We start from the raw sequence: 26326 nt of genomic DNA, 5'->3' as shown, positions 1-26326 counted from the left end.
AACTGTTAGGGTTTTTTTCTTTTGAAACAGAGTGACACAGTGGATTCACCCTTTAAACCTATGAGCTGGAACAAATTTCTTACGCTAGGTTTAAGGATGAGTAGCTTTACTTTTCATATTAGCAGCATATGAACAACTTGTATTCCTTTCATACATACAGTTCTAAGTTACATTCTTTTCCTCTGCAAAGAATCCTTTTTCCTTCTTTCCTTTGTAAAAGTCTTTCTTGAATACCTTCAGGCTGAACTTGCTTGAGGTCTTCGCTCTTGCAGCCACCGAACGACGAGATAACAGCTTCTCAAACAAACTCCCACAGCAGCATGTACATTCCACCTCCTATTCACTTCCGCCCCCACAACTCTGTTTGAGACACTCCCCTATTTAAATGGTTAACAGGCTGACACTGAATGATTCAGCGTTTCTTGTGCCTTAATTTTAAACACCTGCTTTTAGATTGGTTCAATCTTTTGCCTAATTCATTCTTCAGTGAATTTATTCTTTGTAAAATTACACATACAATACAAATACTAACATTAACCATGTTGGTTAAGCCAGAAAGCCAGGCTGTGTCCAGAAGACACCTTAAACCATGGCTTTAACCATGGTGAATAAGGCTTTTTGCTTTATTCACCATAGTTAAAGCCATGGTTTAAGGTGTCTTCTGGACACAGCCTGGCTTTCTGGCTTAACCAACATGGTTAAAGCCATGGTTTAAGGTGTCTTCTGAATGGGGCTGGTGACTGGCCCAAAGTCACCCAGTGAGCTTCTGTGGCTGAATGGGGACTAGAACCCAGATCCAGTCCAGCACTTTAGCCACTACATCACACTGGCTCTCTCATACGGTAGGAGTGCATAAGGAGGAGGCTGGATTGGCTACCCTGCTCTGCCTCATAAAGCCCAACCAGCCACCGCCAGGGGTGGCTGCAGCTGTTTAAGGCTGCCACTCCTCTTCCAAGAAGCAGTTCCCACCATAGAAGCAAACCATCTTCCCACAGAAGTGCTGACCATGCAGGGCTAGGTAGTCGCCGAGGAGGCTAGGTAGGATTTGCGCTGTTTTTCCTATTCCTAAATCAGAAGCAGGAAGGAAGCGCTTTCTCCCTACCCCCTGCTGTCGCACGTTACAGGTTCAAGCAACTGGCTTCATTCTGCCTTCATGTGTTTTGTTGCTACATACATAACTAAAATTCAGGCAGATCAAGGGCAGTTCCCGAGCTATGAGAACTGGAAGGTAGGAGAGAAACAGGGGACAATGCTGAGTGGAGCACCCCAAATTCTTCCCGCTTGCCAACTTGATGGGACCTGGGGTAAGGAGAGTCTCTGTGGTCTCATTGGCTTAGAAATTGCTGATGAGGCTTCCTCATCACATCTTTAAGGGATGCAGGCAATGAAGAGCAAAGATCTCATCGATCTAATGCATGGAACTGATGCCCGCACAAAGGAAGCAGGAGGGGACACGGCTTCCTGGCTCTCAGCTTCATAGCAAGTATGCTCAGTTAGGGAAGGTTGGATTTAATTAGCTCAAAATGTTCTAGACTATTGGAAATGTATAAATATTTATTCATTTACTTATAAAGTTGTGGCCCCTAGCAACACCCATCTAGTGTGTGTCGTGTCTTCATTCCAGAAACACTGGTGGGATGGCTTCCTATGTTCTTGATTTGGTGATGGAAGCCCAAAACTAGGAGCTTGGGGGATGCCCTGGGAAAGGCAGGTACTGCAAGGACATTGCCATTGTAAACGCAGGAAGCCACCTTTGCCCTGAGCACATGCTGGTTCCCATCAGCTAAGCAGACTGGAGGACCAGCTGAGAGCTAAAGATGCTGAACATCAGACTTGTAAGTTGTTGTAAGGCGGCCAGTCTGTTTATGGTCTGAAGAAAAACGCGGAAAGCAGCTGTGTCGTTTTTCTTCAGACCATAAACAGACTGGCCGCCTTCAATTGTAGGGGTTTTCTCGCCCGCAAGAAAGTTTTTTGAGGATGAATATCCTATAATTGACGGTTTAACCTGATATGGCGTTCGTTCCGAGGAAGCTTGAGCCGCGAAAACGGGAAGTTTATTGCAAAATCCTGTCAACAACTTACAACGCTGGAAAGAATAAAATATAATAAGAACAAACCTTATTTATAATATATCCGTGAACATATGTTTATGTACTGATATATTGCCAAATGAGTTTAATAGACTAAAGTGTGTCAGTGTGTCTTTGTTGGGCTATATTATAGATTTGTATTGTCTTATAGTCGGAATAGCATTCCAATTATTGGTTTATTGTATTATAGTACCCAACACCACTATTGTCTAACACAGCCTTCCTCAACCTGGGGCGCTCCAGATGCGTTGGACTACAACTCCCAGAATGCCCCAGCCAGTGGCTGGGGCATTCTGGGAGATGCAGTCCAACGCATCTGGAGCGCCCCAGGTTGAGGAAGGCTAGGATACATCAGCTTTTTTGTAATTTTTGTATAATAATAAATGGGTTTCTTGTTAATCATCCTTCTCCACTAGTGGTTCGAGTAGCTGTGTGAGTTCTGGCACCATATATATGCCTTTCAGATATGTGACATGCTTTATGGATAACCACATAGAGTGGAGGAAGAACAGATCAAGAACATAAGAAAAATTCAGCTAGATCCAACCAAGTCTGCATCAAAATCAGTGTCCTGTTTTCAACAGTGGGCAGCTACATACATCTAGGAAGCCAACAGCAATCCCATTTTGTCAACAGCCTTTGGCACCATCTCCGAACATGTCTAAATTGACTGCATATCATACAAATAAATACTTCTTCGTCTATTAGAACATAACGAGAGCCCTGGTTTTGGGGATCAAGTGGCAGCTACCAAAGTTCAGCCATTCTGTGGGATCAAGATGTCTGACAAAACAAATTTGCCACCCTCCATTGTGTGGGGCAGTTAAAAAAATCAGTGGAATGTCCCGGCTCTGTCTTGAAACAGTGCTTAGGCATGTGGTGCACCAAAGCCATCTATTAGTCCATTGTTGTTGTTATTATTGTATCCTAGGGCTTTTACCTTGAACAAGGATCTTTCCCAGGGTACTGGCATTACCAGCTGGGCTAGCAGCAAAGCACATGTATTGCCCTGAATCCACACCCGTCAGGTTGTCCAGGATCAACGTGCAGGAGCCATCAGGATCTTCAATGATGATGTGATGGGGATCTACCTCCACAGGTTTCCCGTCTTCAAAAAGAAGCAAAGAAAACACCCTTTGGCCATCAAAATGTTGCATTCACGGAGGGGGGAGGAATCGTTGAAAACTCTAATATGGGCCTTAGCTAGACCTAAGGTTTATCCCGGGGTCGTCCTGACTGCTCCCGGGATCCCCTGTGTGTCATTTACATGAACAGGGATGACCCCAGGGACGATCCCGGGATAAACCTCAGGTCTAGCTAACACCACAGTTAATGAATGGTCCAACCTGTCTAAAACATGGAGATGGATTTTGACCAACAGGCCAAGAAACCAAGGGCCTTGCTAGACCTACCTCAGAATCCGTGTGGGAGGAGCAGCCAGCCTGCGCTAGAAGTAGCGCGGGCTGTCGCTCCTTTCCACACATCAGACGCGACGGGGAAAGGAAAGCCCCATTGCTTCCTCCAGGTTTTTTAAAAAGTTAAAGGGGCCATGTGCGCAGGAGCGCACCAACAAAAAGGTAAGTTGTTTTTTTAAATAAAGGGCTCCCCGCTCCCCCTGCCCCCGATTTCCCCCCAATGTCTGATGCCCCCCACTCACCCCCGCTCGCCCCCCCCCACTCGCCCCCTCACTTGCTCCTTCGCTCGCCCCCCCGCTCGCCCGTCCGCTTGCCACCCCCGCTTGCCTGTCTGCTCGTCCATCCACTCGCCCCTTCACTCGCCCCCTCGCTCACCCGACTGCTCGCTCGCCCATCCAATGCCCCCTCCACCACCACCCCAACCGCAATCTCCCCACCCTGGCTCCGCTTTTCCCACCATCTCTCCTGCCGGGTCCACTCTTCCCCCCCCTAGCCCCCATCTCTCCCCCCCCCTGCAACTCCCTCGCCCCCACCTGATGGGCACAGCACTCCTATGGAGTGTTGTGCCCAGTGAGCGGGTTCTCCTGGCTACTTGAGAGTAAGTGAGCAGCTGGGAAAAGCCGCGGAACGAGCTAGACCTTCCCGGGGCTACAGAAAAACCGGGCCACAAGCGGATCCGGTTATCCTGGGTCAAGGGAGGGTTTAGCCCGGCCTGACCCCGGGATCCCCTGTGCGTCATCTGCACGCACAGCAGGGAGCCCGGGCCTCGCACCAGGCTAAATCCTTGTCTAGGAATGGCCCAAGAATGGTTAACCAGCATTGGTCGTACCTTTATACCAGGTGACACCTGGCTTTGGTGTCCCTGTTACTCGGCAGGCTAATTTCACAGTTTCGCCAACCTCAGCTGTGCAGTCAGCCAGTTCCTCCTCAAAGTCTGGTGGATCTGAAAGTAAATAGATCTCAGTCATTGCTCTTTGCTGGGTAAGGCAAAGTTGAAGAACAGAAAAGCAGAAGCGGTACAAAGCAAAGGAGTTTAGCAGCAAGGGGTCTAAGAATCATAGAATCATAGAATAGCAGAGTTGGAAAGGACCTATAAGGCCATTAAGTCCAACCCCCTGCTCAAGGAAGGAATCTGCCCTAAAGCATCCCTGACAGATGGTTGTCCAGCTGCCTCTTGAAGGCCTCTAGTGTGGGAGAGCCCACAACCTCCCTAGGTAACTGATTCCATTGTCGTACTGCTCTAACAGTCAGGAAGCTTTTCCTGATGTCCAGCTGGAATCTGGCTTCCTTTAACTTGAGCCCGTTATTCCGTGTCCTGCACTCTGGGAGGATCGAGAAGAGATCCTGGCCCTCCTCTGTGTGACAACCTTTTAAGTATTTGAAGAGTGCTATCATGTCTCCCCTCAATCTTCTCTTCTCCAGGCTAAACATGCCCAGTTCTTTCAGTCTCTCTTCATAGGGCTTTGTTTCCAGACCCCTGATCATCCTGGTTGCCCTCCTCTGAACACGCTCCAGCTTGTCTGCGTCCTTCTTGAATTGTGGAGCCCAGAACTGGACGCTATACTCTAGATGAGGCCTAACCAGGGCCGAATAGAGAGGAACCAGTACCTCATGTGATTTGGAAGCTATACTTCTATTAATGCAGCCCAAAATAGCATTCGCCTTTCTTGCAGCAACATCGCACTGTTGGCTCATATTCAGCTTGCGATCTACAATTCCAAGATCCTTCTCATTTGTAGTATTGCTGAGCCAAGTATCCCCCATCTTGTAACTGTGCATTTGGTTTCTATTTCATAAATGTAGAACTTGGCATTTACTCCTATTCAATTTCATTCTGTTGTTTTCAGCCCAGCACTCCAGCCTGTCAAGATCACTTTGAAGTTTGTTTCTGTCTTCCAGGGTATTAGCTATCCCACCCAATTTTGTGTCATCTGCAAATTTGATCAGCGTTCCCTGCACCTCCATGTCCAAATCATTAATAAAAATGTTGAAGAGCACTGGGCCCAGGGCTGAGCCCTGTGGTACCCCACTCGTTACCTCTCCCCCAGTTATACTTACCCCAGGCAGGAAGGCTGATGCGCTGCTGGATACCACAGATTTCCTTCACCCAAGAGTTCTTGATGATGACGGTCCGGGCTTGAAACAGATATTTGCGGACTGAGTCTTCCCGCTCGTGCCAAATCTCAAACGCCCGGTCATCCCCTTCCACGAGATCATTCACGTCTATGTTTGGCAGCTGGGTAATCAGAGGACAGGGTTAAAAGTCAGCTAAGACTTCTTCAGTCATTTTTCATGAACTTTGGCCAAATCATCCAAGAAACCTGGATCTGGAACACCACCTCTCTCTCAAGCACCTTGCCCCCAAAAGGGAGAATTCATGACTGGAAAATAGCTTGTACGATCTTGCTGGTGCAGCAAAGGGTTCTTGGTCACAACTATCTTTTTCAAGGTGGTTGGGGCCACAGCCTCTCTCAAAAGAGGCATCCTTCACCTCCTGGAGCCATCAGGTCAATCCCCTTCGACTAGATGTAATTAGCCAAGGTGGGCAAGTATACATGTGGGCGGATGAATTTCTCCAAGCACAACCTCAGGCTGCATCAACTGAAAGCAATCCCATACAACTAGATTTGACTGTTCCTCTGGCCGGCGAGAACACATCACGCCAGTCCTTTTACAACTTCATTGGCTGCCAGTCCAGATCCGGGCCCAATTCAAAGTCCTGGTACTAACATACAAAGCTCTAAACAGCTTGGGGTGAGGTTATTTGAAGGCATGCCTCCTCCTATATGTACTTACCTGGTCATTAAAGTCATCCACAGGGGTCCTTCTCCGTGAGCCCCTGCCAAAGGAAGTGAGGCAGGTGGCTACTAGGAGGAGGGCTTTCTCTGCTGTGGCACCTCGGGTGTGGAACGAGCTCCCCAGAGAGGTCTGCCTGGCGCCTACACTGTATTCTTTTCATCTCCAGCTGAAGACCTTTTTATTTTCTCAGTATTACTTAAAATTTAAATTTTGCTGTTTTAATTCTGTATTTTAATCCTATATCAATTTCTGCTGTGTGGTTTTATCCTGCTTGTGCGTTTTATATTGTATTTTGTATTTGTATTTTTAGATTGTTGGTTGTTTTATTATGTTCCACATGGTTTTAATTTTTGTGAACCGCCCAGAGAGCTTTGGCTATTGGGCAGTATAAAAATGTAATAAATAAATAAATAAATGGGATTCCATTAATGGTGGCATCAAGGTCAGAGAAAGAATGAATGATTTTACCCTCAAAGTACATTTTAAATTTGTCATAGCCAAGGTCCAAGGGTTCCAACACATCCATTCCAAGGCTGGATATAATAATTCCCTGGCCACTCAAAAAAGTTCTGCTGGATGGACAACCTGAGGATGTGATTATTGCTATCTTCACCATCACAATGTGGACACAATGATGTGCTCTTGCTTGTGTCTGCTCATAGTTGTTGGGGGATTTGTGCCATCTGCATTCTAGTCATTGTCCTACTTGTTGCATCACCCTCAACTCTCTGAAAAACTGGGGGGGTGTAGTTCTAGCTTAATTGGTCCACCCCCCTCCCCTGCAAATGGAGAAAACAACTACCAATCTAATCTTCACCAGGAGTGGTCTTGACACCAGGGTCACACACACACACACACACACACACACACACACACCATAATCCTAGAACACCACCCTACTTCTCAGTCAAGAATCCTAGGCCTAGGATGTGTCCTGCATATTGTGTTGCGCTGATGAAATATTGAACTAGCCCCATGGTTATCACTGAAGCCATGAATGGCCAAACAGGCCCTCCTAAGGTGGTGTCCTTGCAGATGCTGAAATCCTACGAGAAGAGAGTGTGAGTGTTTTCCAGCACATTGGAGACTGATGGGAAGCAAAGCAGCCAATATACCTGCAGAATCATTGGTTTGTTTCTCTGGCCGAACACCAGAAGCAAACACTCAAACGCTTCCCAGTTCATCCATCTAGGTTTCTGTTATATGCTATCTTGTAAATCAGCAGTCCAGCTTCTGTCCAAGACAGATGTGCATTTGGGAACCTCTGGAAGATGGTTCACTGAATGTACATCTGGGGAACTAAATGGACACATATAAACCGATTGTAAGTTTCCTTTTAGTGCATATCTTGGTTGCCTTCCTATGTACATATTCTCCGTTATTAGGAGAATTGACATATCTGGTGGCTGGCTCAGTAGTATCTATCAGTGCTTGTGGCGAGATCTGAAAGTTAAAGAACAATGCTACATTTTTCTGATACGTAAGCTGACCTAGAGAGATTGAGGAATAGGCAAAGGAAGTTGAGGTGGGAAGCAATGTTTTTCTCAAGGAACGAAAGGAAGGGGGGGAAAAACCTTCATCATGTTCTTGAAGATGTAGCTGTAGGTATCTGTCTTGGTGTCTCGTTTGGGCTTGCACACGAGGAGGTAATTCTTGAAGAGGAAGACGTGTCGCTTGTGACCCTTCCAAGCCATTCTGGCTCCAGGTGCTCCTTCCCATACAATGAACTGTCCCTGGAAAGAACAGCAAAATTTGGTTAGGCAACCTGGTATTAACACTCCACAGAATGCTTGATGTTTGCTGCCTTGTTCTTAAAAACCTCTGCCCTGTGGGCAACGAGGATGATCAGGGGTCTGGAAATGAGGAGAGCCTGAAAGAAATGGACATAGCCTGGAGAAGAGAAGATTGAGGAGAGACATGCCTGCACTCTTCAAATACTTGAAAGGCTGTCACACAGAGGAGGGCCAGGATCTCTTCTCGATCATCCCAGAGTGCAGGACATGGAATAATGGGCTCAAGTTAAAGGAAGCCAGATTCTGGCTAGACATCAGGAAAAACTTCCTGGCCATTAGAGCAGTATGACAATGGAACCAATGACTTGGGGGAGGTTGTGGGCTCTCCCACACTAGAGGCATTCAAGATGCAACTGGACAGCCATCTGTCAGGTATGCTTCATAGAATGATAGAATAGTAGAGTTAGAAGAGAGCTATAGGGCCATTGAGTCCAGCCCTTTAAGGTGGATCCCTGCATTCAGCAGGGGTTGGACTCAATGGCCTTATAGGCTCCTTCCAACTCTACCATTCTATGATCCTATGATTCTATCCTCACATTCATCAGAAGTAAAACTGATTGTCTTCCTGAACACTGTCATTCATAGAGCAATCTTATGGCCCATATTGGTTGTGTTCAGACAACACAATTGCCAATGGTGGTTTAAGTAGTCAACCATTAGTTGAATAAACCATTGGTTATTGTGTTGTCTGTCGGGCAAAACCCACCCCATGGCTGACTATTTCCCCTAAATAACCAACGGAGAAAAACAACGCTCTGCAGAGTTGACTAGCTGCATAGCTGTTGGTTAGCGTGTTGACTGTTGAGCTCCGTGAACTATTTCACCCCATTGAGTTGACTATTTTGGCTGCCTACGGAGTCCTCCAGCAAGACCAACCAAAGCAGAAGAACTTGCAATGGCTAATGGAATACCAGTGGGAGGACTGGGGTGGAGAGAGGGCAGGGGATGTGTCAATCAAACACTCAATTGACTGTCAGCTTGACGCTAGGGTTAATCCACTCCACGGATGATTATAATCATGTCATGTGGGGAGTACCCCCTTGATAATCAACCCTGGAGTTGACTATTAACCCACCATTGACTATTATGTTGTCTGAATGCAGCCATTTTCTGAGCAGCCACAGAATATTGGGGGGTTTACTTTTCCAATGCCTTAGACAGAGCTATGATGACCTAGGAGAGAGGGCTCTCCTCTCAGATTTCCCTCCATGATTACATCACGTAGCCACATCTATGTAGCTTTATGATGTCATCCTGGTTGGCTAGACCAGTGTCTGGTTATACCACAATATGGCTGAGCAAAAGTAGATGCAGTAATAAGAAGAACAAATTGTCCCAAAGCAACAGAGAGAGAGAGGGAAAAAATGGCTGCAAACAGGATCGTAAAAAATCGTCAAGGTTTAGGGAAATATTTTTTAGAAATATTACATGTGGCGTGGGAGCGAAAGAACTACTTTCAACCTGAAAATCAGAACAGGAGAACATTCAGCGCAGCTCCATCGAAAAGCTTGCAGTAATGTTTAATGAGAAGGGATCTAAAAGCAAAGCAATATCAATTCAGCATTTTTGCAGCTCAATAAGAGGAGACAAAATATAATCCAAACACACCCTAAATGGCCATGCGACTCCTGATGAGAAGGAGACTAGGGCCGTAGCTAGACCTAAGGTTTATCCCAGGATTGTCCTGGGGTCAAACCTGTTCATCTAAGTGCCACACAGGGCATCCAGCGCTCAGGCAGGGACGAACCCGAGATGATCCTGGGATAAACCTTAGGTCTAGCTACGGCCTAGGAGGCCTCCATTACCTGTCTGATGGGCTCCCCTAAGATCTCCAGGGTTCCTGGATAGTTCTCAATGAGGGACACATGGATGTTGTTTTCTGCTCGTCTAGTGAGTGCAGACACGATAGCATAAGACTGCTCCAGCAGTGCACAGTTTTGACTATTCCTTGCTTTATTCCGGATTAGCTCCTGTAAATACATAAAAGCGTACCATTTGCATCATTCACATCTACCAATTTATGAATATTCACAACTAAAGACATCCTTAAGCAAACAAAATAATTAAAAAAAAACAATTATAGGAAATAAAAGCAAATCTAAAACCGTTAACTTGGATTTCACAGGTACAGAGCATGACTCTCTTCTGTCAGATGTATTAATGCACATTATGTTGTTGATTGCCAATTTCCCCTGTGGTATAGACACTGCCCAATACTTTGTTAGATTCCATTTATCATACTCCAGCCAACAAAAACAAGGCTGACAACTATCACCCAGAATTGCCTTTTTAATAATGTTATAGAGCCTAGTGTGGCACAGAGTGGTAAACTCTCCCCACGGCCGGAGTTCGATCCAAGCAGAAGCTGGTTTCAGGCAGCCGCCTCGGGTCGACTCAGCCTTCCATCCTCCCAAGGTCGGTAAAATGAGTACGCAGTTAGCTGGGGGAAAGGTAATAACGGCCGGGGAAGGCAACGGCAAACCACCCCGCTATAAGGCCTGCCAAGAAAACGTGAGCGAAAGCTGGCGTCCCTCCAAGTGTCAGTAATGACTCAGTGCTTGCATGAGATGTTCCTTTCCTTTCCTTTTAATAATGTGCTGCTCTTAATAATGAATTAGTTTTAAATGTTTTAATTAGTTATGTGTATATTATGGTGTTTGCATTTGTGTTGTACCCCGCCTCGATCCAGAGGGAGAGCTGGGTGACAAAATTATTATTATTATTATTATTATTATTATTATTATTATTATTATTATCATACGAGTTTACATATGGGGGCTATTCAGACCTTGTTATTTGGTGAACTGACCTGGATCCTGATCTTCTTCCTCCTCCTACTCCACCACCTCCTCCTCTCTTACCTTCCCTCAAAATCAAGAGATAATTGCAGAGGGAATATTGTGATATATTTTATTTATTAATTAATTACATATTTATACCGCCCAATAGCTGAAGCTCTCTGGGCGGTTCACAAAAATTAAAACCATCATAAAACAACCAACAGGTTAAAAGCACAAATACAAAATACAGTATAAAAAGCACAACCAGGATAAAACCACGCAGCAAAATTGATATAAGACTAAAATACAGAGTTAGAACAGTAGAATTTAAATTTAAGTTAAAATTAAGTGTTAAAATACTGAGAGAATAAAAAGGTCTTCAGCCAGTGACAAAAAGAGTACAGTGTAGGCGCCAGGTGGACCTCTCCGGGGAGCTCATTCCACAGCCGGGGTGCCACAGCGGAGAAGGCCCTCCTCCTGGTAGCCACCTATATAATGGTAGCGAACTAGGAAGGACAGTGTCATGACACCTGTGCTGTGCCGGCCGCACCATGTACCTAACTGTAACTATATTGAACCAGAAACAGCTTAGGAAGGGCTCACGAGTAATCAAAGTGAAACCAAAATAACTAATGGGTGTAAACCAGGAAATGACACCAAACACTCACGCCAAGGCCCTTTCTACACCTAAGGATTATCCCAGGAAAATGGAGGGATCGTCCCTGCCTACTCCCGGGGTCCCCTGTGTGTCATTTGGATGCCCAGGGATGACCGCGGAACGATCCTGGGATAAATGGCTGGTGTAGACATGCCCCAAGTGTTAAAGATACTGACCTTGATTACAGTTTGGTACTTCTGAATCCTGTTAATTGGTCTCTCCAGATAGTGCTGCAGAGGAAGTACAGGGGGCTGGGAAGGGACCTCGGCGGATAACGTTCCCTCTGTGTATCGCTGGAGATCGAAACACAACAACAGGAATGTTGCAGCCTGTCGACTCTCAGATCCCAAAGCAAAAGGCTCCTTTACAAAGAACTTGCACAGTCCTGAAAAGCCAGCCCTGAACACCTATGTAACCTAGGATGGTCACTTACACGTTGCCGAAAAAGTGGACGAACGAGTACACCAATTTGCATGGCATTTGCATATGCTAATGCACAGCTATAAATGCAAATTTAGAAATAACAAGTATAATTTAAACAGAAATACAATACATCTCCTTACTAGGAAAGACAGTGACCAAGGGCGTCATCACACGGGGGGGGGGGGAAATCACGTCTCCTTACCATCGCTTCTCCGCCCACGCGTTTGTCCCTCATCGCTTCCTCTTCTGAAAAAGGAAGCTAACAACGTGCATGTGACCCATTCAGTGGGCCGTTTCGGTCCCACTGCTTCTCCTGCACACAGCTGGAGACAGTGGCAACTTCTGTCTCAAAAAATAAGTCAGGCTTACTGGGGTGTTTTTTTGTCGTGCAAAGCAGGCTAGAAGGGGCAGGAGACACGCGGGTGGCAGACGTCGTTGTACGAGGGACCCGCGAAAATCCGTGAGCGCCCAGCAATGGATGTGCAATGAGACACTCGTCTGAGGACGCCCCAATTGTCACCTGTGCGCCTTCTGCTCAGATTGCTGCCCAGGTGCTGTGTTGATGGACAACTCCAAGTCCCTTTAGCTCTTCCTTCTCAGGGTTATTTATCTTTAAATCGGACTTGGACTGGACAGCCCTTCAAATAGGGGATTCTCTTCTGACAGCTCTTCAAACAGAAGACTGTCCTCTGTAAAGAAGGTCACCTGGCCCTGCTATGAGTAGGGTGACCATATGAAAAGGAGGACAGTATCTTTAACAGTTCTATTGAAAAGGAAATTTCAGCAGGTGTCATTTGTATGCCTGCAGCACCTTGTGAAATTTCCTCTTCATCACACCAGTTTATTTATTTATTTATTTTATTACATTTATATACTGCCCCACAGCCGAAGCTCTCTGGGCGGTTTACAACATTAAAAATAGTAAACATTAAAAAGTATACTTTTTAATTAGTTAAAGCTGCAGGTGCCCAGCCCTCTTTTAAATCTGGTCACTCTAGTATAGCTCCTTCACCTTTAATTGTGGTGACGAAGAGGGAACTTCACCAGGTTCTCCATATATATGATGAGCCTCGTGTGGCGCAAAGCGGTAAAGCAGCAGTTTCTGCAGCTGAAACTCTCCCCACGGCCTGAGTTCGATCCCAGCGGAAGCTGGTTTCAGGCAGCCGGCTCGTGGCGACTCAGCCTTCCATCCTCCCGAGGTCGGTAAAATTAGTACCCAGTTAGCTGGGGAAAAGGTAATAACAGCCGGGGAAGGCAACGGCAAACCACCCCGCTAGAAGGCCTGCCAAGAAAACGTCAGCGAAAGCTGGCGTCCCTCCAAGAGTCAGTAATGACTCAGTGTTTGCATGAGAGGTTCCTTTCCTTTCCCTTCTCCATGTATACAAACGACACCTGCTGAAATTCCCTTTTCTATGCAACTGTTAAAGATACAGGAGCCCTGTCCTCTTTTTCATACGGTCACCCTAGCTATGAGCAACTGATTTCATACAGCTGCAATGAGATCTGGGTGTTTGCACTGGACCTCAAAGATCGTAGAGGTGGAGCTAGAAGGATTTGGGGGGTGGGGGCAGAATCCACCTCGCTGCAGAAACACAATGCATACATGAGATACAGACCTATAGGTCTGTTTAAAAAGAGGGATGCCATCCTTTGCAATGGTGAGTAAAAAGGAATATACGCACAAAGGTGGAAGGGTTTCAATTACCTTGTAGAACTCCTGAACAGCTTTGCTGACAACGATGGACTCAGCCTGTATACGGCCCACCAGGTACTGGATGTACTTGTCAAATTCCCCCTCGTTCTTGATGAAACACATTGCCACATCATCATCCGTGTCACATTTCTGGAGCTCTGGGAAGAATGTGCTGTGGGCGATGGGGAAAAGGATTGTGAGAGGAGGGAGAAGACAAACAAACCCTGGCTTTTTGCACAGGTTTCATAGCAGTGGCGGGGCTGGCATTTTGCTACTTGAGGCAAGGGACAAGATGGCGCCTCGTCCATTCCATGGACAGAAGCCGGCTGGACTGGCAGTTCAATCGTACTTCGACACTGGCAGCCAGAGAGCATCCTCCACCACGCTTGAGGACAGCAGGCTGTCCTCCAAGAGAAGGAAATGGCTGGAGAGCTGCCACCACTACCCCCAGCATCTGCTGCCTGAGGCAGTTGCCTCACTCTGCCTAATGGTAGGGCCAGCCCTGACTAGTGGCAACATGAGCACAATAAGACTGCAAAAAATATTGTGTCTTTATTTATTTTAAAAATGTTATTCCACTTTCCAGTCCAGCCCTCCGTTCACACAGGGGCCAGGGATGAACAAGCAGGACATGGTGCAACAGCAACCTCCCACCCATGTTCCCCAGCAACTGGTGCACACAGGCTTACTGCCTCGGATACTGGAGATAGCACTCAACCATCAGGACTAGTAGCCATCGATCGGCTTTGCCTCCAGGAACTTATCCAACCCCTTTATAAAGCCATCCAAATTGGTGGCCATCACTACATCTTCTGGTAGTGAGATCCATAATTTAACTATGCACTGTGTGAAGAAGTCCTTCCTTTTATTTGTCCTGGATCTCCCACCAACCAGCTTCAAAGGATGACCCCAGGTTCTAGTATTTTGAGAGAGGGAGAAAAATGTCTCCCTCTCCACCTCCTCCACACCATGCATAATTTTGTACCCCTCTATCATGTCCCCCTTAGCCTCCTTTTTTCCAAGCTAAACAGTCCCAGTTGTTGTAACCTTCCCTCCTAGGGGAGATGCTCCAGCCCCTTAATCACTTTAGTTGCCCTTTTCTGCACTTTTTCCAGCTCTATAATATCCTTTTTTTAGGTGTGGTGACCAGAACTGTACACACAGTCTTTGATAAGGTAAGATGTTGGGATTCCCAGATGGGACATGTGCTTTAAGATTCTAGTCTTGCTTTCTCACTTGATTAGCCCTTTTCCTTTCTTTTTGCCTTCACCCATTGGTGCACTTGTTGTCTCTAAGAGATCCTAAACAGAACCATTGCTTTTGGCAAAACACAGCCCCATTCCTAGCGCTGACTCCGAACTCTCTACACTCCAGCTTCCATTGGTCTCCTGTAAGACCTGGAAGGCACTCCTGTCCAAGAGATTGTCCTCCTCCTCGCCGCCCACGCGCACACTGTGGTTCAAACGTTGGCAAGTCAAAGGGCAGAGGTAGGCTGATAGCTGATTTGTTGAGTTGCTTCAGGCCTTTAAGTAACATCCTTTCACACTGTGACAAGAAATTCCTTTACACGGATGCACCTAACTTATGGCTTTCTTTGCCGTGCCGCTCTCTAAGATCCACGTACTTGGAATGGAAGTGAGTTAGGTCGGTAACATTTCTGAAGATAATGAGCTTCTGGCTGGAAACGGCAGCAGGGATGACGGGACAGGTCTCGGTGAACTGAACGTGATGGGTCTGGAGGAACTGAAGGTCCTTCACAAAATCCTCCTCTGAGTTCAGCAGGTCCTGAACAATGAGGCTAAGCAGCGAAAGAGAATGGACAGAAAGAGAAAGCCGGTGGAATCACGGATGGCCGTCTTACATCCAGAGAAATGCATTTCACCCCTCGAATTTCACGTACTGACCCTGTTCAGACAACACGCTAAACCACGGTGGTTAAGCATTTTGAGCTAAACATGATGGCGTAGCGTGTCATATGAGGGAATGGGCAGGTCTTATAGGAAGGCCCTCCACATGGTGCTTACCTCAGCTTCTTTTTATATTCATCCTCTGAAACAGATTCTCCAGGGAACTCTGGGATCTCTGGAACACCCCACTCGGTAGACAACTAAAATGAAGGCAATAAAATATCAAATGTTTATTCTTACTTCCGCCAGGAACACTTTTACGGGGTTGTTTCAAGGTCCTTCAAGTGCCCTGAATGTAGGACTATAGCTACTTTGTTGTTGTTATTGTTACAATGTAATAAAGCTTGGCTATCATCTAGGGTGACCATATGAGGAGGACAGGGCTCCTGTATCTTTAACAGTTGTGTAGAAAAGGGAATTTCAGCAGGTGTCATTTGTATGCATATAGCACCTGGGGAAATTCTCTCTTCATCACCACAGTTACAGCAGCAGGAGCTATACTAGAGTGACCAGATACAAAAGAGGGCAAGGCTCCTGCAGCTTGAAGGGTGGAAGGCTGAGTTGACCTGAGCCGGCTGCCCAAAGACCCTCAAAAGCTTAAGACCTGCATTGGCTTTTTTGGTCAAGTGAATCATGCAGTGACACAATAGAGTGAATTCTCTTCTGCCTCAGTGGACTTTCTCACACACACATTTAAGGGAAAGGATTCATGAAGACTTGGTATGTCTGTCATTCCTCACCAGGGTGGATAAAAATCAATGATTATTTTTTTAAAAAAATCAGATTTTTTTAAATTTAAATCGGATTTTTTTTAAAATCAGATATTTTTTTTTAATAAAATGCTTTTTGAAGAAAACTCTATCTAAAGATAGTTTTCTATTTAAGGTACATTATAGTCCAAAGGTTATTCATCATGAAATAAGGATTAGTTTTTAATTATGTAGCATGAGGCTGTATATTCATGCAATGTTTACATTTTTGGGTGAATGAATTCCATTCATCCATTCACAATGTCACGCTCTTCCAGAGGTTTCTGTAGGATTATTGGGCAAGTTTTCCATCTAGAAGATATTAGCTTGGTTTTACAGTTCTCAAAACTGTGAATTTGTGTCTGCAGAGATCACAATCCTGTTGTTCCTTTGCAAATCTATGCACATAGAATCAATCCCTTACCTCTTAAGTGCTAAGTTTCAAAAAATTCAATGAATAGAGTGCACTTTTGGGAAGGGGGAAGTCACATGATTAAATCGAGTCTTTCTTAGTAATTTAAATTGTGATTTAAATCATGATTTAAATCAAACCGATTTAAATCAAATCCACCCTGTTCCTCACAGAAATTCAAAGGCTGGAGAAACAAAATAAACCAATCCAGCCATCCTGAAGGGAGGAGAAACAGCCAAACATGGAGGATTCTCACCTTTAACCTCTTATCCAGGTAGGCTGGAGAAACCCAACCTTGCCTGGAAGGGCTGGACTTGGTGGGCTTGGTCCTAACCAACCATTTCAGAGGATGAGCAGAATCCAGGACCTCCACATATTGTCCTTCTTTCAGGGTGATGGTCTCACGGTCGGCACCCATGGGTGTGTAGTCGGCAGTGACCATGTAGATGTCAAAAATCTGTAGGTAGAGGAATTGTTCGGAATATTTTTATGGAGGTGCTTCCACACCTTGGAGAGTTCCTTCAGAGTTTTGACTGGTTCTAAATGAAATCCATAGTGGATTCCACTGACATCGGCGCCAGAAGCCCTCACTGTTTCTTAGGAATCGCTTGCATACAATGTACTGAAACAGACACGATACCTGCCATGTCTAACTCTACTGCCCCTGTTTTGGGAGAAGGTCTTTCAGGTAATCAATCAGAATCAGATTCAGAGCTAGAGGAGGCAGCGCCAGACACCAGCCAGCCTGGACAGTGGGGGAGGAAGCTCTCACGGGAGATTCCCCAGCTGGGATTCAGCCCTTTCCAGAGCTTATCTCCTCAAGGCCAAATCCTACACACTCAGTGGGAAGTGAGCCTTCTTCCAGAGGTGAGCATCCCGACCAGCTAGCTGATGCTAGGGTCCGCCGGAAGCTCAAACATATGGCGCGAAAAGAAGGCGTGAGAAAGTCGGTTCGATTACGCCAGAACCTTCCTCTGCACCAGGCTCTCTGAAGTTACGAGCATTTGGAAAGTAGCTTCTTATTCTTCTTGAAAGGCCATTTGTCTCGCTTGGTTTGCATAGTCTTGCTTAGGGGGACGTTTCCAAGAGGTTAGACTCTCTTCAGGTAGAAAAGACTTTCATTGCTTAATTAAAGCTTTGTGGATTACTTAGCAAGCCTCGTCATTTGCCTCCCATCGAAAGCAGAAGTGTTCTGAGAAGCACAACAATACCTCTCCTCGCGCATCTCCTTCGTCAGACTCAGAGGAAGACTCCTGAACAGTTGAGGACGGCCTGGACCTGCCATGTCGCGGGGAAGGGGATGGCGTTTTGGATTCATCGTCACTGTCCGCTCCGGGGACACGAAGCGTGGCTGAAACAGAAGGGCGAATGATCGAAAGGCACACTTGGGAAATCCTTGCTTTATTTTGTACAAAGCAAATACCTGAAATCAAATCTTTCTTGTAACTGTGGGCTGTGTGCATCTTTTCACTTATCAGGGGTCCCAGCCTTTTGGATCCTGTGGGCGCATTTGGGAATTTGTGAAACTGTCATGGGCTCCAGCACAAAATGGCTCTCAAGGAGCAGATGGCTTGTCACATAATGGCTGCCATGGGGGCCTGGTGAGTCAAATGTGAGCTAAGGAGGTGAGAGGCTGAGAGGGAGAGAGAAATAGCAAGGCAAAAGGGAAGAGGGTAGAGAAAGGGCAAGGCTAGAGGCTAGAGGGGTGTCTTCATGGCACTGGGTTGGCGTCACGTCTCTTGAAAGCCCCACACTTCCCCTCCTCTGGGGTGGTGTCAGGTAATCCCAATGCTGAGAAGAAAGCACAGGTTTTCTGGGCAGCCATTCGGAGACTGGAGGTGCTCCCGTCCTCTTCCTGGTGGAAGGCGACCAATCGCAGGTCTCCTTCCACCAGGCCCGGCCCAGCCACACCTCCTCTGCAACTCTGGCTGTCGTCTTGCGTGTCCCTGCCTCGCTCCGGAGAAAAAAGTCGGGGGAAGTCTTTGACTTTTTTCTCTCCACAGCTTCGTTGGGTGCGTGATTGCAGCGGCGGTGTAGAATCGATGCCGTGCCACCGCGTGCCCCACTCCGGGGCTTTCCGAGGGTTTAGACAGCTCGTAGGAGGCAGAGAAATAGTGAGCTTAAAAGATGGGGGGGAATAGCAAGGCGGGAGGGAGGGAGGGAGGGAGGGAGGGAGGGAGAAATAGCAAGGCAAAGTGGGAGAGGGGAGAGAAAGAGCAACATTAGAGGCGAGAAAGGGAGAGAAAGAAGAATGCTAGGGACAGGGAAAGGAGACAAATAAGAGACAAATAGTGAGGCAAGAAATTGGGAGTGGGCAGGGGGAGAGAGAGAGAGAGAGAGAGAGAGAGAGAGAGAGAGAGAGAGAGAGAGAGGCCTTAGCTAGACCTACCTTATAGTCCACGACAGAGGAGGGAAGATCTTGCATTGTGATTAACGCGAGATCCCTCCTCCGTTTATACGTGAGGCACGACGACCTCTGGAAAAGAGGCGTCACACCCGCCATTTTTTATTTTTAAAGAGGAAGGAGCGCACGAACGCTCATGCGCTAAAGATACGTTTTTTTAAAAAAAATTAAGTACTTTTCCCGCTCCCCCCACCCTAACCCTGATGGGCGCTGCACTCGTGAGGAGAGCCGCGCCCCGTGCACGGCTCCCGCTGGGTCAACCTGTGGCACAAGGCCAGTCTCGGGCTCAGCCCAGGACCGTGGAAAAAGCGGGCCCAAAGGTAAGGGCTCTATCCTGGGGCAAGGAAGGGATGATCCCTGCCTGATCCCGGGATCCCCTGTGCATCATGTGGATGCATAGGGACGATCCCAGGGTTCACCCCATGATAAAGCCCGGTCTAGCTAAAGCCAGAGAGAGTGAGAGAGACAGAGAGCGGCAAAGGGGAAAGTTCTGTATGGGAAGAAGTTTGGGTGGAGCCAGGAAGCACCTCTTTCGTTCTCTACTTCCCCGCCCACAGCTGATCTGTAGCAGGCCAGGGAATAAAACAGGAGAACCCGGTGCCCTCATTTTTTCAAGGCCTTGATTTAAAATAATGTTTTGAAGGGGGCAGGGAGTGGAGAGCTTCACGGGTGCGATTGGAGGTCCCTGTGGCTGCCGTGGTGCCCGTGGCTGCCTTGCTTGGGCACCCTTGACTCAGAGCGCAATGCTATCAAGACTGACGCTCTGCAGATCGAGGGCTCTGAGATAAGACTCCTCCGCCTATCCTAAGCCCTGCCAGGCAGGTCGGGAGGAACAGCAGAGGGGGGGTTTCACCTCCCATTCCAGCTTTTTGGCCTCTGGGCCTGTTTAGCTGCCTTACTTGTTTTGGGGGCAAGGGAGACCCTCGTGGGTCCAGTGGACTCCTCATTCCCTGTCCTGCCCACCATCATGGCACCTTGTCCTCTTCCAAGGTTAATGACCTCGGAAGAGAAGCCACCACAAATAAAGCAATAAAATGCCTTTAAAACAATTTAAAATCCCGAACAAGGGACAACAATAAAACAAAATCCGGACAGAGCAACACGAAAAAGAATTGGTAGCCAAAAGCTCCTAGTGTGAATGCTTGGAATACATCAGATGGGGCAATTCGTTTTTTACTCTGCTCACTCCCCCTAACCTGTTCCTTGAACGCCAATTCTGAGGAAACTTTTCCATGTTCGTGCTTGTATAGGAAAGTGTCTGAAAGAATTGTTGAAACTTTTTAGACACGTTTACAGATTTCAGGAGTGTTTTAAACTGTTTGGCAATTACATTTTAATTACAGCCCCTGAGAAAGGAAAGTCCTTTCCGAAACACGCTGGGCATAATGAAAGTGTTTTCAGGCCACTGAGAATGTTTTCCTCTTCGGCTTTGGGTCACACATGCCTTCCCCTCTTGCTATTTCTTTCAAAACTGGTTCAGAAGGAAGGGAAATGAGTTCTCAGGTTGCAAAATATTTATTTTCAAAATGCCGCCATAGATTAACACAGGAGATAATTATTTGCCAGAGGAAATTCTGCAGGCACTACTTTCTAACAACCCCCTGAGGAAGGTGTTAGAAGAAAGACCAGGCCAAAATGTGTCGGGCTTCTTGAAAATAACTATTTTGCATCCTGAAAACTCGTTACTCTTCCTTCTGACCTGTTTTGCATGCTTTACCTCCTTTTGGTTTCTTTGAAAAATGACCAATGACATCTTTGAAATAGTGCGAAATGGAGCCAAGAGACTTGAAGCTGGCCTAGTGTGTACGCATGTCTCAGACAGATAACTGATGGTCAACAAACCTGGTATGGACTGCCTCCCATGCCGGAGAGACGCATTTGCACTGGCTAAGCCATTACCTTGACTTATCTTTGCAGACACCATTTCTGTGATCTGCGATGTCAGTTTCTGGAGGAACTCCTCCGTCCCAACTTCGGCAAGAGAAATGGAGCTCCGGACAGCTTCGCCTTCCACGTGCCCCCCTGCCAAAGAAGAACGTGGCACTTAGCCCTGTGGTGGCTGGAGATGCTGCCTCCTCAGAAAGATGCAATCATAGAATCATAGAATAGTAGAGTTGGAAGGGACCGCCAAGGCCATCGAGTCCAACCCCCCGCTCAATGCAGGAATCTACCTTAAAGCATCCCTGGTAGAGGGCTCTTGAAGGCCTCTAGTGTGGGAGAGGTCACCACCTCCCTTAGGAATTGGTTCCATTGTTGTACTGCTCTAACAGTCTGGAAGTTTTTCCTGATGGCCAGCCAGAATCTGGCTTCCTGTCACTTGAGCCCATTATTCCGTGTCCTGCACACTGGGAGGATCGAGAAGAGATCCTGGCCCTCCTCTGTGTGACAACCTTTCAAGTATTTGAAGAGTGCTATCATGTCTCCCTTTCAATCTTCTCTTCTTCGGACTAAACCTGCCCAGTTCTTTCAGTCCTGAGCTATCAAGGCAGGCAGCTCTTTAAAGAACAGCAAACCTAGACACAAGTCACATGATTGTGGCTGGCAGGCTCTGGACAGGAGATCCAACACTGAGAAATACATTATGAGTGAGAGAATCACCCCAAGATTCCATATTAAGGGAAGGGGAATGAAATTAAGTAGATAACTACAAAAAGATTAGAAGAGCAGAATATACATTTTTACCAGATCTCCCACGTATACATTCTTATGAGCCTCTTCTCCTGAGTAGGGATGTCAGAGGAATCCATGTGGGGGTGGAGCTCGACGTTTTTTCATTCATTCGGCTCCCCCAAATTTCAGTCCATTTTCCACTTTGGAGGCCACTTAGTAGTGAGTTGGGCCAGTTAGCGGATTTTTGGCATTCTTTAATTTGCACAAATTGCAGGTGGATTTTGCGCAAATTTGTGTAATTTGCACATGTTGCAGAAAGTATGGCAACAATTAATAAATAAATTAAACAAATAAAATTTGTGCAAAGCTCTATTTTTGCAAGTTACATTGCCGACAAAGTAATGCAGAATTCGAGGGAAACCCACAGCTGAGCCCACAAATGCAAACCAAGTCGGGCACACCACAGAATTCCATCAAGCCCCCAAAGGACTGGATTTCCCAGCAATGGACATCCCTACTCCTGAGACATTAGCCCTATTGATGTATTCTTAGAAGTACCATGAAAAGGGATGGGATCATGCTGAGTAGCTTCCCTCCCAAAACATCTGTAGATGATGTTGTGCCCCTCCTGTTTCACATGTATTTTTAAACAGCACTTTTGGCAAAAGTTTTTAAGGGCAGGGGAAAGCACTATTATTTAAAGAAAGCGAAAGAAAACACTGTTTCTGCTTGGGTATTTTTGCTTTTCCACTTTATCACAGTGCCACCTAGAGGTTACATAGTGGAAAAAGCAGGAAAGAAATGCTCTATGTTGTGCTGCAATAAAACCAGAAGTAGACACAGTGGATTAACAGTCTCATGTAAAAAAAAAAAAAGCTCTACATCTAAATCTAATGTGAAGCAATTAATCAAATTTGCATATTATTTGCATAAACGTAGGGAACGTGGCAAGACAGGTTCTTTAACCAGAGTCCTATTCCATGATATTTCCGTTTTGAAATCACCTGCCCAAGATGTGGAAACTTTGATTCAGCCTTGCAAAAGTCCATAGAATGGGTATGCTTGTAAAATTCAAAAGGGTTTAGGATTTGTCTTAGTCACCTTCCGACGTTTGATCCTTTAGCATATATTACCATTAGAAACATATCTTTTTATAAAATAAAAAGCTAAAATTGCAAACTTTTGGAAGGGCCTTTGTGGAAGAGCTGAAGCCATTTGAGCATAATTGTAGAACGCCCCTGCTAAATTACTAAAAATAGAGGTTCTGATGTTACAGAGAAGTTATTTCACTCTTTCGTTCCCTCCCTCCCATATTCCAATGACAAAGCATTTCTTTGATCAGGAAATTCATGACTACCGCTGTAAACTGATTAATATTAAATAAAGCTACAAGGGAACAGAAAACTGCGATTAAAAACATGTTTAAGTTAAAGGGTGGGTGACGTTGTAACACCTTCCTTACCTTTTCTGGCTTCAGAAGGGTGAACTGAATCCCCGACTCTGTCAAAGAAAAAAGGGAAGATGTAAAGTATAATGAAAAATGAAAAGAAAATAGCAGGAATGGCTGATGTTAGACACTGGGGCTATGGCCTGATCTTTCCGTCCATACTTGGGTTAGAAACAAGATACAGGGTGCAATGAATTGGGAAGTTCTCTTGCACAAGCCCCGCTGTAAGACACGGGAATTGTGCAAGAGCACTACTATGCCTTGGTTGTCTCCCTGTCTTCTCCAGTCTGCCATGGGCCGGTCACTGGCCAACGTCCAGCACTTTGACCTACTTTCTTCAACTGTTCATCTTCTGCAGTACTGAAACTCAAGACCAAACCAGATATCAAAAGGAACCTGCCTTATACTAGGGTGACACTATAGAAAGGAGGACCGGGATCCTGTATCTTTAACAGTTCAAGCTGCAGGAGCTATACTAGAGTGACCAGATACAGAAGAGGGCAGCTTTAACGGTTGCGATGAAGAGGGACTTTCACCAGGTGCTGCATGCCTACAAAGGACACCTGCTGAATTTCCCTTTTTCTATACAACCATTAACAATACAGGAGCACGGTCCTCCTTTCCATAGGGTCACCCTATCTTATACTGAATCAGACCATGGGTCCATCTAGCCCAGCACTGTCGACACTGACTGGCAGTGGATCTCCAAGGTTTCAGATGGGTCTTTCCCCAGCCCTACCTGGAGATCCCGGAGATCGAACCTGAGACCTTCTGCATGCAAAGCAGATGCTCTACCAGCTGAGCTACAGCCCCTAAAGTCGTTGACAGACCTGTTTGTTTAAATCTGGGTCTTCCCCCAATCTAATAATAATAATAATAATAATAATAATAATAATAATAATAACAACAACAACAATAATAATAACCTGCCTCTCCTTCCGGATCGAGGCGGGGTACAATATAAATGCAAATCCCATAAAATACATATAATTAAAACATTTAAAACTAATACATTATTAAAAGCAGCACATTATTAAAAGGCATCTTAAAATTCCACTGGATAGGCCTGCCGGAAGAGATCAGTCTTTATAGCTTTCTTAAAATCCAGAAGACTGTTAAGTTGACGAATCTCTCCCGGCAGGTCATTCCATAATCTGGGAGCGGCAGAAGAGAAGGTCCTCTGGGTAATAGCCTTGTTTTCATTGGCTGGAGTAAATTCTTCCAAGAGGACCTGAGTGTGCTGGGCGGATTGTACGGAAGAAGGCGATCCCGCAGGTAGCCTGGACCCAAACCACGTAGGGCTTTAAAGGTGATAACCAACACTTTGTACTTTGCCTGGAAACCAATTGGCAGCGAGTGAAGAGATTTTAAAACTGGTGTAATGTGGTCACCCCTAGGTGTACCGGTGACCAGCCTGGCTGCCAGATTTTGAACAAGTTGAAGTTTCCGGACTAGGCACAACAGAAACCCTATGTAGAGCATATTGCAGAAGTCGAGTCTTGAAGTTACCAGTGCGTGCACTACCGTCTTTATGTCTTCCAACTCTAGGAAGGGGCACAGCTGGTGTATGTAATAGATTTTGGGGGTGCACAGTTAGTAATGGGGTGCTCCCCCTCATCATTCCCCCACAGAATCTTCCTCCAGGTGCTTTTCTTCTCAATTGAACTCAGCTACTGCAAATAAGCTTAGCTAAAAGAAAAGCAAAACTTGGAAAACAGATTTCAAGGGAGTGAGTGGCAGGTGGGGGTCAGGGGCAGGATCCTCCCCCACCCGTGGGTCCTTGTGCCTCTAAAACCCTGACCCCTCACTTAGGGATGCTGAAGGAATTCCAGCTTCCTGAATTCTGGTATGAACTGATCTGTTCCACAAGTCCCAGACTAATGAGCAGATTGGAATATAGTGACCACCAGGTTTTGGACTTCCTGAACATTCTGATGATGTATCAACATATATTCAGAAAGGTATATTTTGTGGGGAGGAAATACGTTGATAAATATATATATTTAAATGTGGATTTGTGTTTGGAGTCTCTTTTAATCACAGATTAATTCAGAAAGAGGACGGAAGAAATTTAGGTGTGAATAGATGCGATGGCGACACAGGCGTCCAACTCTACTCTCAAGCCATTTTATACTTGATTGGGATCTAAACCCAGGTTTAAACTGTCCTGTCTCACCCTCCTCCCCTTGGGATGGGGGAAGGTGTTTCAAGTGATCAGTCAGAATCAGACTCTGAAGTAGAGGAGACGGCACCAGAAACAGGCCAGGTTATACCAGTGGGGGAGAAAGCTCTCATGGGCTCTTCACCAGCTGGGAGTGAACCTTCTCCAGAGCTTCTCTCCTCAAGGGCAAACAACACACAGTTAGTGGGAAGCCAGTATTCTTCCGAAGGGGAGGGCATGGAGTGGTTAGCCAATCCTAGAGTATGCTGCAGACTAAAATGGGTGGAGCTAAAGGAAAGCAAGAGAAAGTCAACCCAGTTGGCATCTCGCCAGAAGCTGCCTCACACCCAGTCCCTCTAAAGTTAACGCATTTTGGGAAAGGGCTTTCCGTTCTTCTTGAAAGAACAATTGTCTCGCTTAGTTTGCATAGTTTTGCCTAGAGGAAAGTTCCGAGAGATTAGACTGCCTTCAGGTAGAAAGAGATGTTTATTGCTTGAATAATGCTTGGTGGATTACTTAGCAGGCCTTGTTATTGTATCCCAGGAAGGCTGGAAGTCTTGGGAAACATGACATAAACCAACCTTCCCCAACCAGATGCCCTCCAGATGTGCTAGACGGTGGGCTGTTTGGGGCATGCTGGAAGTTGTAGTCCAACACGTCTGGAAAGCAACAGGTTGGGGAAGGCTTAAACAAATGGATCTTCCACCATTACAGAGTTTGGCAGAGTTAATGAATTCTGCAGAATTAATGGATACTGTTTTGGCAATAATGAGAAGAGAATACTTATATTGGCTCTTTTCATCCAATGTTGCAAGGGAAAGCATACATTTTTAATTACACCCAAGTAAAAAATGCATTTGGATAGTAAAAAGTTTAAATGGCACCAAGATCAGAGACACATATAATATACTTCAAAAGCATCCAAATATTACCCGTGTTCTTTTCTTTCCTTGTCTTCTTCATACCTGCACCCAAAAGGAGAAAA

At 46.0% G+C, this 26326-nt stretch overlaps 1 protein-coding gene across 1 annotated transcript in view; it reads right to left on the bottom strand.

The window, feature by feature from the left end:
• OBSCN (obscurin, cytoskeletal calmodulin and titin-interacting RhoGEF) overlaps positions 1 to 26326 on the bottom strand; it is a 244447-nt gene that overhangs the window by 16892 nt on the left and 201229 nt on the right. The window contains exons 73-86 of the mRNA XM_063122933.1: positions 26274 to 26306; positions 23196 to 23233; positions 21023 to 21145; positions 17931 to 18070; positions 16976 to 17176; positions 15676 to 15758; positions 15276 to 15449; positions 13664 to 13823; positions 11712 to 11828; positions 9903 to 10067; positions 7879 to 8037; positions 5564 to 5741; positions 4335 to 4448; positions 3031 to 3198 (exon numbers count right to left, since the gene is read on the bottom strand). Of these exons, the coding sequence (XP_062979003.1) occupies positions 3031 to 3198; positions 4335 to 4448; positions 5564 to 5741; positions 7879 to 8037; positions 9903 to 10067; positions 11712 to 11828; positions 13664 to 13823; positions 15276 to 15449; positions 15676 to 15758; positions 16976 to 17176; positions 17931 to 18070; positions 21023 to 21145; positions 23196 to 23233; positions 26274 to 26306 (1853 nt within the window). The remainder of the gene's footprint in view (positions 1 to 3030; positions 3199 to 4334; positions 4449 to 5563; positions 5742 to 7878; positions 8038 to 9902; positions 10068 to 11711; positions 11829 to 13663; positions 13824 to 15275; positions 15450 to 15675; positions 15759 to 16975; positions 17177 to 17930; positions 18071 to 21022; positions 21146 to 23195; positions 23234 to 26273; positions 26307 to 26326) is intronic.

This window comes from Elgaria multicarinata, chromosome 1 (assembly GCF_023053635.1).
Source record: "Elgaria multicarinata webbii isolate HBS135686 ecotype San Diego chromosome 1, rElgMul1.1.pri, whole genome shotgun sequence".
In the NCBI taxonomy this organism is placed as follows: Eukaryota; Metazoa; Chordata; class Lepidosauria; order Squamata; family Anguidae; genus Elgaria; species Elgaria multicarinata.
The sequence above is the reverse complement of the archived record's forward strand: the minus strand, read 5'-3'. Positions and strand labels throughout refer to the sequence as shown.